Source organism: Eumetopias jubatus, unplaced genomic scaffold (assembly GCF_037043125.1).
Source record: "Eumetopias jubatus isolate StellerSeaLion01/CBP00866 unplaced genomic scaffold, mEumJub1_p1.0 scaffold_10, whole genome shotgun sequence".
Lineage (NCBI taxonomy): Eukaryota > Metazoa > Chordata > Mammalia > Carnivora > Otariidae > Eumetopias > Eumetopias jubatus.
Genome location: NW_028274816.1, coordinates 70,583,165 through 70,599,097, shown reverse-complemented (window position 1 = coordinate 70,599,097; position 15,933 = coordinate 70,583,165). Strand labels below are relative to the sequence as shown.

The 15,933-nt window shown below is 47.3% G+C and overlaps 1 protein-coding gene across 1 annotated transcript; it reads right to left on the bottom strand.

Annotated features, from left to right (window-relative positions):
- Nucleotides 1-13,769: 13,769 nt before the first annotated feature.
- On the bottom strand, nt 13,770-14,939 carry UBB (ubiquitin B). Its single transcript, XM_088027954.1, has one exon. The coding sequence runs from the start codon at nt 14,850-14,852 to the stop codon at nt 13,935-13,937; it is 918 nt and encodes a 305-aa protein (XP_087884080.1). The 5' UTR covers nt 14,853-14,939; the 3' UTR covers nt 13,770-13,934.
- Nucleotides 14,940-15,933: the final 994 nt, after the last annotated feature.

The window sequence follows — 15,933 nt, the reverse complement described above, 5'->3', positions numbered from 1 at the left end:
CTCCCTCTGACCCTCCCCCCTCTCATGTGCTCTTTCTCTCTCTCAAATAAATAAATAGATAAAATCTTTAAAAATAAAAAATAAAATAAAACAAATACGGCATCTCTTGTAGAGTTAAAAAAGAATCCAACTCATATGTGCAAGATATGGCCAAACTGTGCATAATTACTGTAAATTCTAAAGAGAGGTGGGTGAGAGGGGTTCAGAGTCTGAAGGTGGGAACTGTTCTGACCTTAGAGGGAAAGAAGGGTAGGACTTGGGGGGAGCAAGGTGGACAAGCCAGGGCCTGTGCCTAAAGCTTTTGCTTCTCCTTGCGCCAACCCCAAGACTTGGTCCAGAGCCTGGGCTGGGCGATGTTTACTGGCCAGAAAGATGCAGCCACCCTGACTCCGCCCCCGCTCCACCCCTCCACCACCCCGGGACTCCGCCCCCACCGGGCCTCAGCCACGCCCCCGCGACAATTCCGGGTGCCTCCGTGGCCCAGGAGCGGCCCCGCCCCCTTCCCCTAAGTGAGCACGCGCCCCCGCCCCGGACACGCCCCCCCTGGGGGCCGTCGGAGCCGCGGGCCTGCAGTCGGTGCTAGGCCAACCCAGTACCGCGTGGGGGCGCTGCGGAGCTTCCCCTTGCAAGCGGGCGACGCGCTCCTCAAGCCCCACTCCCCCAAAATCACAGAGCAAGACAGTGAGGGTGTCAGGGACTCTGGCCTCTGCTTCCGCGAGGGAGCGGGTTCGTCCGAGAGGGATGCACCCTAGAGATGGGAACACGAGTAGCTTGGAGGGCGCTGCCTCAAAGCTGGATGCCTGCACTCGAGCCATGAGCCAGGCGCTTTACGGGCATTTTCTTTCTTTCCCCCCACCCCCAAGATTTTATTTTTCAGTAATCTACACCCAACATGGGTCTGGAACTCACAAGCCCGAGATCAAGAGTCCCACAGTCCACAGACTGAGCCAGCGAGGTGCCCCTGGGCATTTTCTTACATAATCCCTATGTCCACCCTGGAAGGTAGATCTGTTGATAGTTCCATTTGAGAGAGGGGGAAACAGAGTCAGAGATGAAGTAACTCCCTTGCTCAAGACTACCGCACAGTTCGCAAATGGTAGGTGGGATTTGAACCCAGACGGTCTGATCTCCCTTTGACTTCCCATCTCTTTGCTTTTTTTCTTTTAAAAAGTCGGCTTTATTGTGGTATAATTTACACGCATTAAAATTTTAATTTACTTCGGGCGCCTGGGTGGCTCAGTTGGTTAAGCGACTGCCTTCGGCTCAGGTCATGATCCCCGCATCGGGCTCCCTGCTCCGCGGGAAGCCTGCTTCTCCCTCTGACCCTCCCCCCTCTCATGTGCTCTCTCTCTCTCTCTCTCTCTCTCTCTCTCTCTCTCATTCTCTCTTTCAAATAAATAAATAAAAATCTTTTAAAAAATTTTAATTTACGGGGCGCCTGGGTGGCTCAGTTGGTTGAGCGACTGCGTTCGGCTCAGGTCATGATCCTGGAGTCCTAGGATCGAGTCCCACATCAGGCTCCCTGCTCAGCAGGGAGTCTGCTTCTCCCTCTGACCCTCTTCCCTCTCGTGCTCTCTATCTCTCATTCTCTCTCTCTCAAATAAATAAATAAAATCTTAAAAAAAAATAAAAATAAAAAATAAAAAATTTTAATTTACTTCATAATTTAAAAAAAATTACACCCTTTTTAAGCAGACAGTTTAAAGAATTTTGACAAAAGTGTGTCATCATATGGCAACCACAGGTATCAAGATATAGAGCATTTTCATCACTCCAAAATGGGTTCTGGTGCCCCTTTTGCCCACCCTTCCCCCACCGCCATGCTCTCATGAGCACTGATTTGATTTTTTTGTCCCTGCAGCTTTGGCATTTCCAGAATGTGAGGTGAATGGAATTGCACTGTACATATCCCTGTGTGCCTGGCTTCCTGTTCCTGCTTCAGTTCCCCTTGGCAGTGTCTGACCCCCTTCCGGAACCCTAGACTTTGCTTCCTGGAGCTAGTTAGGCCTAGAACAGGCAGGACGGGTTTTTGAAGGTGTCTTAGTCCCTTCGGGCTGCCATAACAAAATACCACAGACTGGCTGGCTTATAAACAACAGCAATTTATTTATCCTTAGTTCTGGGGTCTGGAAAATCCAGGTCAAGACCCCAGCATGTTTGCCTACTGCTCAGGGCCTTATCCTGGTTCACAGCCAGCACCTTTTCCCTGTGTCCTCACTGGATTGAAGAGGCAAGGGATCTCTCTCTGGGTCCCTTTTATTAGGACACCAGAGTCACTCATGAGGGCTCCACCGTCATGATCTAAGCACCTCCCAAAGGCCCCCCTTCCTAATACCATCACATTGGGCATTAGGAATTTGGGTGGGGGGCACACAAACGTTCTGACCATAGCAAAGGGACAGGGTGACTAAAGAACCAAGGGCAGGAGTTCAGACCAAGAGGTTAGGATTTGAGTGTTAGACCCTCCCTCTGAGACCTAGGGTCCCCAGGGGCTGCCTCATTGCTACAAAAGCCAATTTCTCTCTCTCTCTCTCTTCTTTTTTTAGAATGGGGGGAAGGAAGGAAAGAGAATCCCCAGCAGCCTCCATGCCCAGCACAGAGCCCAACCCGGGGCCCAAGCTCACAACCCCGAGATCATGACCTGAGCCGAAATCAAGAGTGTGATGCTTAACATCCTGAGCCACCCAGGCGCCCCTGCAAAATCCTATCTCAGAGGACAAAAGTTGTCTAGACCTGGGCGCCCAGGCCACACATTGCCAGAAAGTAGCACTTTGGGGTCCAGAGAGTTAGTGGATTGGTAAACATGCTTCAGAGTTCTTTGTTTCTTTGTGTTGTCTCCTTTCATCCCTGGTTTGTTTTTGTAGGTGTCTGCCTTTCATGGTAGAAGCTTTCCTCAAATATCTTGTCCCAGAAAGCCAGATGCATGTCTGGGGCTTCACCGAGCTCCCCTCGAGGGTGGGGTTGCGGTTTCCAAAGTGTCCTATGCCGATGTCCACTTCATTCCTCCCAGTAGGCAGGCTCTCATCTGTGCTTGGGTCCCCAGGGCACCGAGGTCTCAGCTTCTCTACTGAGTTATGGGTCATGATCAGCTGTTCATGGTTTAAACACTGGGGCCCGTGTCTCTGCTTGCTCTCCTCTTTCACCCTCTTTGTCTTGTGGGTTCACACCGTTTTTATTCATTTGTGATCCTTTTAGAGGGGTTTAGGGAGGAAAGCATTTTAAGGCTGGAAGCCCAGGGATGCCTGGGTGGCTCAGTTGTTAAGCGTCTGCCTTCAGCTCAGGTCATGATCCCCGCATCGGGCTCCCTGCTCCGCGGGAAGCCTGCTTCTCCCTCTCCCACTCCCCCTGCTTGTGTTCCCTCTCTCACTGTCAAATAAATAAATAAAATCTTAAAAAAACAAAACAAAACTGGAAGCCCAACCATAACTGTGACATTTTATTTCTTTTTTAAAGAGGGTCTGGAATCTTCCTCCTCTACCCCCAAAGAGTGAAGAAGTTGAAGTTGAGCCAACGTGCAGACCACCCTTTGGAGGTGTTTCATTATATAGGGAAGCAGGGAGGTGTGACACTAACAAGAAAGAGATGTGGGGTCAAGGTGGGGGTGGGTTTTGTGAAAAGAAAAGAAAAGAAAAGAAAAGAAAAAAGAAGAGTCAATCTCCTCCTAGAAAAATGGAATAGAAGTGTAAGGCAGGGGGCGCCTGGGTGGCTCAGTCGTTAAGCGTCTGCCTTCGGCTCAGGTCATGATCTCAGGGTCCTGGGGATTGAGTCCCACATCGGGCTCCCTGCTCGGCGGGAAGCCTGCCTTCTCCCTCTCCTGCTCCCCCTGCTTGTGTTCCCTCTCTCGCTGTGTCTCTCTCTGTCAAATAAATAAAATCTTAAAAAAAAAAAAAAGAAGTGTAAGGCAGTGTTTTGTGGTTTTGAGTTGTGTGATTATGAATTTAAAATGAAACCGGTCAACTTTGTTGTGTGTTTTTTATGCTGGCAGTTGGGTCCAGGCAGCGAAAAGGCAGGTATGGGACTCATCCATACTTGGGTTTTTGCTTGGTGACTAGGAAAGAGGAGGAAGTGTATTTCCAAGGGAGGGATTGTACTGACGATTCAGACCATCTCTTCCCTGCCCACACAGAGGTGCCATTTCAGATGCTAGGGATGATCAGCAGCTCCCAGGGCCCTGTGTACCCCAAGGTTAGAGAGGTTCTCAGCCTCTACTTTAACCCCCACACCCCACATCCCCCACACCCTGCCCCAGGAACCCCTTGACAGCTGGTGCACAGAACTCCCTGAGCCTGAGAAATGCAGGAAAATCTCAGAGAAAGGAAAAGATAAAAGGTGCTTTCCAAAGGCTGATGTGGGAGTCATTTACCTTGAACTGAAAGAGTTGACCTTGCCAGATTATTTATTTTTTAAGATTTTATTTATTTATCAGAGAGAGAGAGAGAGTACAAGTAGGGGGAGCGGCAGACAGAGGGAGAAGCAGACTCCCTCGCTGAGCAGGGAGCCCGATGTGGGGCTCGATTCCAGGACCCTGAGATCATGACCTGAGCCCAGGTGCCCCAACTCTGCTCATTCTGCTGTTCAGTCAACAGAATATTTGAATATTGTTCTTTAGTCAACGATTATATATTCAACCTAGTGTTTCAGATTGGTTCTTTTTGATGTTTTTGTGTTCTTGTGTTACAGTTCCAGTATCTTCCTTTATCTTTTCACATGTTTATTGGTCTAAAATTCCTATTCTGGGGCGCCTGGGTGGCTCAGTCATTAAGCAACTGCCTTCGGCTCAGGTCATGATCCCGGGGTCCTGGGATTGAGCCCCGCATTGGGCTCCGTGCTCGGCGGGAAGCCTGCTTCTCCCTCTCCCACTCCCCCTGCTTGTGTTTCCTCTCTCGCTGTGTCTCTGTCAAATAAATAAATAAATAGATAAAATCTTAAAAAAAAAAGAAGAAGAAGAAGTGAAGGATTGAGAGTAGCGGAGACACCCCCCCTTCTATAGGCCCTGGGAATGTATGCGGAGTAGATAATCCCCAGAAAAAGGCACCGGAAAAATACAGCCAGCCACTTCTCGCCCCACGAAACAACTTTCAGGACACATTTTCACACTTTGCTCTCCGGTGAGAAGCAGCATTAGGACTCACCCCTAAGATGTCATTCGCTGGATATTTGGAGTGGGGGATGAGTGGGCAACCACTGGAAGTCAGTCGGTCGCACCTGTTTTTCTCAGTGTCTCCCAAACGCTGAGGTCTGGGCTGCCCTGATTTGACTCCAGGCACACCTGAGGCAGAGATCTGAGTCACTTCAGAGGTGGAGGCAGGGACCGTGCAGAACTCCACTCCTTCATTTTGTGTTTCCAGTCCCAAAGAGCTCACCCCTCCCCAGGACCCCAAGAGATTTTTCACACCTTTCCCTCTCTTGGGGAGAAGCCGGCAGCTGTGTTTGACCCTGACCCATCATCGTATTCAGCATCCCAAATTCCAAGTGTCTGTTTACTTGTCTGTTTCCACTCAGTGACTGAACGTATTTGTCTGAGTAGCCCAAGCACTTGGCACATGGTAAGAAAGACGAATTTTCTTTCTTTTTTTTTTTAAAGATTTTATTTATTTATTTGAAAGAGAGAGAGGGAGAGGAAGAAGCAGACTCCCCTTTGAGCAAGGAGCCCGACATGGGACTCGATCCCACGATGCTGGGATCATGACCTGAGCCGAAGGCAGACGCTTAACCGACTGAGCCACCAGAAGTCCCTATTTCTGTAAATATGAGGCTTTAGAGTAAGTCTTAGAGCAACAGTCTCATTTCCTCAGATGTTTTTGGGCCCAGATTCACACGGAGCTGTTTGGCCCACCTTTCCAGAATGGAAAGGATGATAGTTATGTTTCCGGGCATCCCCAAATCATGCGCCATGGAAAGTTTGTGTCTCTACCTCCTCCCCTTACATTCTATGGTTTGGGGCCACCTGAGAGAGCCCGCTCAGATGTCCTATTTACTTTGTGGTATGTCTTTAGGTACGAGCCCTTAATTTCATGAAAATTTTTTGTGTTAAAAAAAAATTTCTGGGGCACATGGGTGGCTCAGATGGTTAAGCGTCTGCCTTTGGCTCGGGTCATGATCCCAGGGTCCTGGGATCGAGTCCCACAGGGAGCCCGCTTCTCCCTCTGCCTCTTCCTCTCTCTCTCTCTCTCTCTGACTCTCAAAAATAAATAAATAAAACATTAAAAGAAATTTCTGTGTTAGAAGACCTCCCTGAGGCCATGCTTGCCCGAACCAGCGGATGGAGGGAGCTTGGAGTCTCGCTGTGCTGTTCTGGCCTGAAATACAAGTGGAGAGGACAGAGTCGAAACAAAGCGAGTGATTTCATTTTTGGCACTTGCAGTCAGTCTGCAGGCCCGCAGCCCCTTAGAGGAAATCATCAGCACATTACCAGAAGCCAGAGCAGCCTCAATTTGCGTTAAAGAGTAGAAAGCTGACGTATTAGCAGCTCCGGGAAGGCTGAGGCCCAGACACACTATGGTGCACATCCTGCAGAATCTTCCAGCCCCCACTTGTGCCCCTTCAACCCCTGGCTTCTTATCTCTGGAGGTCTCTGTTTTTCCAAGCTCCTCTAGTCATGCCCTTGGATGGCTCCGTGCCCCCTCCCTTCTCAAGGTCATGGCTGGTGCGGGGACTGGAGCCATATTGTTCCAGTAAACCTTGCCAAGCTGCTTCCAGGAAAAGCTCAGGGGAGGAGGGAGAGGGGTAGGTTTACCTAAAAGGCCACGAGAGCTTCTGTGGCCTTTTAGGTAAACATGGGCTGCTAAAGAGATCAGGCTACCTCAGCTTCAAAAGGAAATTACATTCAGGTCTGATGCTGGGAAAAGCCACTTTCATGGGCGTGGGAGGTGCTGAGGGGCTGCTTCCCAGGAAGTCAAGGGGAAGCTAGAGGTGTTGGAGGCTGCCAGCTGATCTGCAAGATGAGAGGTGGTGAACTTGGTCTGCTGGGCATGGTGGGGAGATGGCATTCTCCTTCTCTTCCCCGGGGATTTGCACATTCCCTTTGCTGAATGCTTCGGTCAGTTTCTTCCACTCTGAGCAGAGCCACTTGGTCCCAGAGCTTACCCGCACCCACCCTCTTCCAGCAGGAAGTTCACATCCATCCTGCAGCAGACCGATGGATGCCTGGCTCTGCTAAACTCACCTTTTCTTCAGGCTCCTTTGGATGCCACCTCTTCACATGGAGCCTAGATCCTTGTTCCAGTGCCAGGAGGAGGAGGAAAGGGTGCAGCTCTGGGACCACTCAAGGAGCTGCTAAATAACACCTGATTATACAAATATCTGTTGGTGTGGGTGGAAAACGATGTGAAAAAGTGGGATTGTGTGTTTGGGATGCTGGCAAACGGTCTTAAATACCTCATAATCACAGGGAAATTCCTGAAATTCTACAATGCAACCACTAAACAAAATTGCAACATATGCAGCAAAGAGTAAATATCCGTAACATACAATGAGCTCTTGGGGCACCTGGGTGGCTCAGTTGTTGAGTGTCTGCCTTTGGCTCGGGTTGTGGTCCCAGGGTCCTGGGATCGAGCCCCACATCAGGCTCCCTGCTCCGCGGGAAAGCCTGCTTCTCCCTCTCCGACTCCCCCTGCTTGTGTTCCCTCTCTTGCTGTGTCTCCCTCTGTCAAATAAATAAATACTTTAAAAAAAATAAAAAAAAAATGTGTGTCATAAATGGTTATTAAAAGCCTTACACATTCACTTATTTTTTTGGCCCAAAACTCATAAAGAAAAAGATTGCCAGATTTTTTTTTTTTAAGATTTATTTATTATTTTAGAGACAGAGAGAGAGCACAGGGGTAGGGGCAAAGGAAGAAGGAGAGAGAATCTGGAGCAGAGTCCCCACTGAGCACAGAGCCTGAGGCAGGGCGCCATCCACATGACCCTGAGATCATGACCTGAGCTAAAATCACAGGTGTGATGCTCAACCAGCTGAGCCACCCAGGCGCCCCACCAGATTCTTTTTCAAATTCAAAACTTCTGGGGGCACCTGGCTGGCTTGGTCAGTGGAGAATGCGACTCTTGATCTCAGGGTTCTGAGTTCAAACCCCATGTTGTGTGTAGAGATTTCTTAAAAAAAAAAAAAGAAAGAAAGGGGAGGGGATGGGATAGATTGGTGAAGGGTTTTAAGGGGGGCACTTTTTGTGATGAGCACTGGGTGTTGTATGTAAGTGATGAATCAGTGAATTCTACACCGGAAACCAATATTGCACTGTGTTACCTGAGTAAAATTTAAATTAAAAAAAAAAGCTTAAAAAATCCAAAACTTCTGTTTTTCCAAAACACCATAAGCAAAGGGTGAAATAATAGTATGAAAGACCCTGTTTACCACAATTATAATAGTTAGATTATTACTTTTTAGAATATATAAAGAGGTCCTACAAATAATAGTTAAGAATGGGCAAAGATGTGAACAGGTAATTCACGTAAAAAATTAATGTCAAAAAACCATATAAAAACTGTTAAAAAACAACATATAAAAGGTGTCTACAGTAGTCTCCCCCTTATCTGTGGGGAATACAACCCAAGACCCCCAAGTGGATGTCCGAAACTGCAGGTAATACTAAACCCTACATATACCATGTTTTTTCCTAAATGTATATACCTATGATAAAGTTTAATTTGTAAATTAGGCACAGTAAGAGCTTAACAATAAAATAGGACAATCATAACAATATACTGTAATAAAATTAGGTGAATGATGGGCACCTGGGTGGCTAAGGTGGTTAATTAAGCGTCTGCCTTCGACTTGGGTTATGATCCTGGGATCCTGGGATTGAGCCCCACAGCAGGCTCACTGCTCAGCAGGGGGTCTGCTTCTCTCTCCCTCTGCAGCTTTCTTGCTCTTTCTCTATCTTAAATAAATAAAATCTTAAAAAAAAATTAATACTGGAATCAAGCACCATCCGCAGTACTAGTCAGGGAGGCAGGGGAGAGGTCGTGGCTTGAACATTGTTTCTATTGGAAAACACTGGGTTAAACATCAAACCAGTTCTTCAAAACAAAACTTAGAGCCTTTAACCTGCTAGTGAACATTGTAAGTCTCCACGAGGGAGACAACAACCTCCCGAGCTCTTGTGACCACAGCATCCTTTTCACAGTGGTTGTGGTTCGGAGGACAAAGTTTGGGAAACACTGAAACCAGAATTTTCTGAAGGTAAAAATATTCCTTAAGAGGAGTCCTGGTAGGTGTTTGGTGGTCAGAAGAGTAGATGCTAGAATCAATTATAGGGGTTGGGTGAGACCTACTGGCTGGAGTGAACTTCTCCCCTCAACTTCTGAGGGCCCGCACCCCCCAAAATTAAAATACATTCCCCTTTACCCTCCTGAAGCAGCCAATGTTAAACAGGGGTCCACCTTTCCGCGTGTTTATGCACACATACACATTATTCTCTAGAGCATTTTTCACTTACTTGAATGTTATTCCATGTCAGTTCCTACCTCCTGCATTCATTATTGCATTATTATAATGTAACCACTCTTTCGTGGGCAATTAGGTCATTTCCGATTTTGTTTGTGCAATAAATAGCATTATAAGCACTAGGCAAGTGTTCGCATTGTTTTAAGCACTTTAACATGTAATCCTCCTAACTATTCTGAGATGGGTGTAATTAACACTATTTTTATAGATGAGGAATCTGATGTAACAGGATAAATTAGTTGCCCAAGGTTACAAGCCAGTAGGTGGTGGAGCGATTTGAACTCAAGTAGTCTTATCTCCAGAGCCACATTCTCAATCAGTCCACTGTAACATCTTTACACACCAAGGGCATATAACCTTTTAAATTATGCAAAATTCACTGTGTTCTTTTTTTTATTTCATTTCACCAAGAACTGGCAAAAACTATCTTGGAGTGGAATCGGGATAGACTGGCACCTGCGACCTACTGCCTTCAGTATACGAAGCAAGTTTTTAGCACTTTCTAAGATTATAAGTGATCTCTACACCCAACATGGGGCTCGAACTTACAACTCCCAAGATCAAGAGTCACATGCTGTACTGACTGACCCAGCCAGGGGCCCCTCTTTTAGCACATGTTTGCACACAGGTATGAGCACTCTTCCAGGAAGAATGTATTAACAGAAACCCTTCTTTTATTGGATTCCTAAGTAGAAGGGAAACATTTCCTTAAAAGGCAGGTGGGGTACTTGCACCCACAGACTGTAGCAGAATATAGGTCTCTTCCTTCCCATGGACTTTTTGGCATCTAGACTAACACTGCAAGTGAGAACTGTATCTCTTCGCAGTTAGATGAGGAACTAACTCTAGGTGGACAAAGAACATTAAGTTGAATAGGTGATAAAAATGAGTTGTCTTGGATTCAGATACATGAACAAATCTTTATCACCTCTCCCATCCCTTCCTATAACATCCCAAAAGCAAAACTCCATTCCCAGTCACATTTCTCCTGGCATTGCTGGTACCTTACTGGTAGTCAAGAGAAGTGAACAGGAGCCACAAAGTATAATTGGCCTCAATTTTGTTCAGTGTAGCGCAAGGTTTGAGGCCACGAGCGATAAACTCATTTCCCAAACTCAACTAATGGCAAGGTTGTTGAATACCAACACACAGAGAGCATTCCCCTTGGTCAAATTTCAAGTTGTGTGCAGAGAGGATTTGCTAAACCCATGAATTTGTAGGGAACCCCTATAGAAAGAGATTCTGAGAAAATTAAACAGTATAAGCTGAAATCTTTGAGATTCACAAGACTACATAGAGCTGCAAGCCTGTCAAGACAGCGCAGATTTGGGAGAAATAATGTAACTGTGCAAGTCCTATTGCCCAAACCAGCACTGGATTTTTATTCAGTGAAATATATATATATTTTTTTAAGACTTTATTTTGGGTGCCTGGGTGGCTCAGTTGGTTAAGTGACTGCCTTCGGCTCAGGTCATGATCCTGGAGTCCCAGGATCAAGTCCCGCATTGGGCTCCCTGCTCAGCAGGGAGTCTGCTTCTCCCTCTGACCCTCTTCCCTCTTGTGCTCTCATTCTCTCTCAAATAAATAAAATCTTTAAAAAAATAAATTTTATTTATTTGACAGAGAGAGACAGCAGAGAGGGAACACAGCAAGGGGGAGTGGGAGAGGGAGAAGCAGACTTCCTGCTGAGCAGGGAGCCCGATGCAGGGCTCGATCCCAGGACCCTGGGACCATGACCTGAGCCGAAGGCAGACCATCCAGGTCAGTGAAATACTTTCATTCTAAGGTTTTCAAATCAAGGGTTTTATTAAGTGTAAAGCAAAACGTGGGAAAGAACAAGGCTGATCTTTGAAACCCAGCTTCACTTGTAGCAAAAGGCCTGTCCTTATTCTGCTGAATATTCACCAAATAGCCTGCTTGAAAGCACTAGTTTGAGGACATGCTGAAATGGAATCTAATAAAACATCGTGGATCTTGAGATATCTAACCCATAGTTGGCAGGACTCTTGGATTTGAGCTCCTGGCTTAGAGTTGCGCAAGTCAACTGTAAAATTTTGGGAATGGAAAAGGATGTCATTTTCCAAGAGTGAAATCCTTCCCATCTAAAAGTAAATGCCGGGGGGGGGGGGGGCACCTGAGTGGCTCAGTCATTAAGCGTCTGCCTTTGGCTCCGGTCATGATCCCAGGGTCCTGGGATCGAGCCCCGCATCGGGATCCCTGCTCAGTGGGAAGGCCTGCTTCTCCCTCTCCCACTCGTCCTGCTTGTGTTCTGTCTCTCGCTGTGCATGTGTTAAATCTTTAAAAATAAAATAAAATGGTGGGGCGCCTGGGTGGCTCAGTTGTTAAGCGTCTGCCTTCGGCTTGGGTCATGATCCCAGGGTCCTGGGATGGAGCCCTGCATCGGGCTTCCTGCTCCGCAGGAGGCCTGCTTCTCCCTCTCCCACTTGTCCTGCTTGTGTTCCCTCTCTCGCTGTCTCTGTCAAATAATCTTAAAAAAAAAATAAATGTTCTTTTATATCTGAGGAAGGATTTATTTTTCATCACCACCTCCAAAGGTTTAATATAGCTGTTTTTGCCCTCTGGCCCAAGCATTTTATTACCACTCTAAGGTGTTGAAATAGTCACTGAAACAGTCCATTAAATAGTATTCCCAGTGTCTAACTTAAAAAGAAGCCCTTAGTTCAGTACTCCAATTTAGTATTTTACATTCAAGTTTAAGTGGATTTCTAGGGCAGAAAAACTACCAGTAAGACAGTTCCCAAAATTATGCAGGAAACCACTGTCATCTATACCTGGACTATCACAACTGTTTCTAGACATGATGTACAGCGGCTTCCTTATGACACACCTCTGGGTGATTTAAGATGTTCTTACTCCCATGGGTGCCTGGGTGGCTCAGTTGGTTAGGCATCTGCATTTGGCTGGGGTCATGATTCCAGAGTCCCGGGATCAAGTCCCCATGTCAGGCTTCCAGCTTCTCTCTCTGCCTCTCTCCCTGCTATGCTGTCAAATCAATCAAAAAAAGAAAAAAAAATGCTCTAACAGCATACTTGAAATCCCACGTTTTTATTTTCCTACTAGCATTAACTTGGGAAAACTCAAGAGGGCTTCCAACTTCCCCTTTCATTGCACTCACTGCAACTCCCAATTTTGTCCAAAGTTGAAAAGCCCATTTGCTATTTACAGAAGTTACAGTACAGGAATTGTGAAGGGCAAAGAGGTAGAGAATTTAAGGCATTAATAAAGGGTACCCCAGGCGCCTGGGTGGCTCAGTTGGTTAAGCGACTGCCTTCGGCTCAGGTCATGACGGGATCGAATCCCACATCGGGCTTCCTGCTCAGCAGGGACTCTGCTTCTCCCTCTGACCCTCCCCCCTCTCATGTGCGCGCTCTCTCATTCTCGCTCTCAGATAAATAAAATCTTTAAAAAAAATAATAATAACGAGTACCCCCCTCCCATACAAGTAGATTCTTACTCCTTCAAACTTTAGTATTGGAAACATACACCTAGTGTTTATTGGTATGGAAATTTAAGAACAGCTTACTGTCTGGCTCACACAAAAGTAGATTTTTATCAAGTCTCAGATACATTTGCTGTTTTATCATTCTCCTTAACAAAAATGTAAAGCTAATCAGTTAAAAACCAATGAAGGAGGTGGGGGAGAGAAGTGCCTAGCAGTTAGAACATGCAACTTGATCTCAACAGCCTTGAGTTCAAGCCCCATATTGGGCACAGCTTACTTTTAGGAACCACCTTCACTTGCTGCCTAAAACCAAAATCAGCAAGCTGCCTTAGATCAGGATACTCTCAAACCTTTGAGTTCTTTCAAACCTGTTGACCAGGACTCCACTTCATTCTTGGCTCGGAGTTCATGTACTGGAGAAAAAAATTAAGGGTCTCACAACCTATGGTCAGAACTTGAGTGTAATGCACTAGACAGCAAGAACAGCAGTCAACCAATAATCACAGCACTTGGCAGCACAACCCAGCAGCCTCAACCAAAATTTCTTTTCACTGCTTACCTTAGTTTACCACTATTTGAGGGGAAGGTAGGCAAGTTTGCTTTCCCTCAATAAGCCTCCATATTCGGTAATTTTTAATTGTGCAATACATCTGAAATGGTTTCCCATTACATCAAAATCATTAACTCATAAATGACCTTGAATGAAGGACAAATTTTCAACTCAACATACCTTTTTCTTAACCAAAATGACTTATCTTGTTGAAACTGACATTCTGAATGCTAAGTCCCTTCCTTGAACAGAGGTTTTAAGCAGGTTGAGAGTCCCCACGCCACTACATTAATTTCACGACAGACACCAAATATGCTACCATGCAACAGAACTTTTATTAACATTTTGAACAGCTATTGAGAAAACCAGTGATTCAGCTATTACTGAAACTGGTAATTTCTAAACTTAAACTGGGGCAAATGGCTATAGTGCAGAGCAATACCATCACTGGGCACTATGAATTCAAGACTGAAGAATTAACAGCCACCCCTAAGACGGAGAACCAGGTGGAGAGTCGACTCTTTCTGGATGTTGTAATCAGAAAGAGTGCGGCCATCTTCCAGCTGCTTGCCGGCAAAGATAAGCCTCTGCTGGTCAGGGGGGATGCCCTCTTTATCTTGGATCTTGGCCTTCACGTTTTCGATGGTGTCACTGGGCTCCACCTCCAGGGTGATGGTCTTGCCGGTCAGGGTCTTCACGAAGATCTGCATGCCACCCCTCAGGCGCAGGACCAGGTGCAGGGTCGACTCTTTCTGGATGTTGTAATCAGAAAGAGTGCGGCCATCTTCCAGCTGCTTGCCTGCAAAAATGAGCCTCTGCTGGTCAGGGGGGATGCCCTCTTTATCCTGGATCTTGGCCTTCACATTTTCGATGGTGTCACTGGGCTCCACCTCCAGGGTGATGGTCTTGCCGGTCAGGGTCTTCACGAAGATCTGCATGCCACCCCTCAGGCGCAGGACCAGGTGCAGGGTCGACTCTTTCTGGATGTTGTAATCAGAAAGAGTGCGGCCATCTTCCAGCTGCTTGCCGGCAAAGATAAGCCTCTGCTGGTCAGGGGGGATGCCCTCTTTATCTTGGATCTTGGCCTTCACGTTTTCGATGGTGTCACTGGGCTCCACCTCCAGGGTGATGGTCTTGCCGGTCAGGGTCTTCACGAAGATCTGCATGCCACCCCTCAGGCGCAGGACCAGGTGCAGGGTCGACTCTTTCTGGATGTTGTAATCAGAAAGAGTGCGGCCATCTTCCAGCTGCTTGCCTGCAAAAATGAGCCTCTGCTGGTCAGGGGGGATGCCCTCTTTATCCTGGATCTTGGCCTTCACATTTTCGATGGTGTCACTGGGCTCCACCTCCAGGGTGATGGTCTTGCCCGTCAGGGTCTTCACGAAGATCTGCATGCCACCCCTCAGGCGCAGGACCAGGTGCAGGGTCGACTCTTTCTGGATGTTGTAATCAGAAAGAGTGCGGCCATCTTCCAGCTGCTTGCCGGCAAAGATAAGCCTCTGCTGGTCAGGGGGGATGCCCTCTTTATCCTGGATCTTGGCCTTCACATTTTCGATGGTGTCACTGGGCTCCACCTCCAGGGTGATGGTCTTGCCGGTCAGGGTCTTCACGAAGATCTGCATTTTGACCTAGATTTTAAAAAGACAATGTTTGTATACCATCTCAAGATCTTTGTATTACCAGGGCGCCTAGGTGGCTCAGTGGGTTTAGCGTCTGACTCTGTGTCTGCTCAGGTCATGACATGGACGCCCCGAGTCAGGCTCTGCGCTGAGTATGGAGCCGGCTTGGGATTCTCGCTCTCTCCCCTACTTCTAAAATAAATGAATCCTTAAAAAACACCTACAGATATAACCAACTCTCCAAAGCTAACTATTTCATCTTCCAAGTGCTTTAACCACATTAACGTCGCTCACAACCCCCTCCTTTACTAGTCTTCTTAAATTAGCTGCTGAAAACAATTTTTAGTCAAGGCTTCAACTTAAAAACGGGAAGGCCCCTAAGAAAGGAAAGAACCCCAAAGGTTAATATCCAGAGTCTTAACTACTCTAGACCCTTCGCTAAATCGTCTTCCCCCACACCCCCGAAATATTCCCAAAACCTGAGTTAATACGTAAGATGGGGGGGGAACCCACGAAACTGGGTGATGGAAACTGCTGTTTGAACAAAAATGAGGTGGGACCCTTTCACCGCGTTGGGATTCAAAATCCAGACAGTTCTGGGAATCACACTAGACTACCTCCTTTCCGCCTTCCCCCGCTGAAGCAGATGCGATGGAATCTCCATTGGTTGAGCGTCGGTTGGTCTCCGCCGGCGCGCGCGCCAACCGCCCCCGCTCCCTACACGTAAACAAGGCCCACTCTTCCGGAAAAGCCCGGCGCCGCAGCGCAGCGTCACCTCGCCCTCCCCTCCCCCACCCCCCTTCCCTGAGGGGCCCCTCCCGACCCCCGAATCCGCCAGCCTGGGCTCACTCAGGGC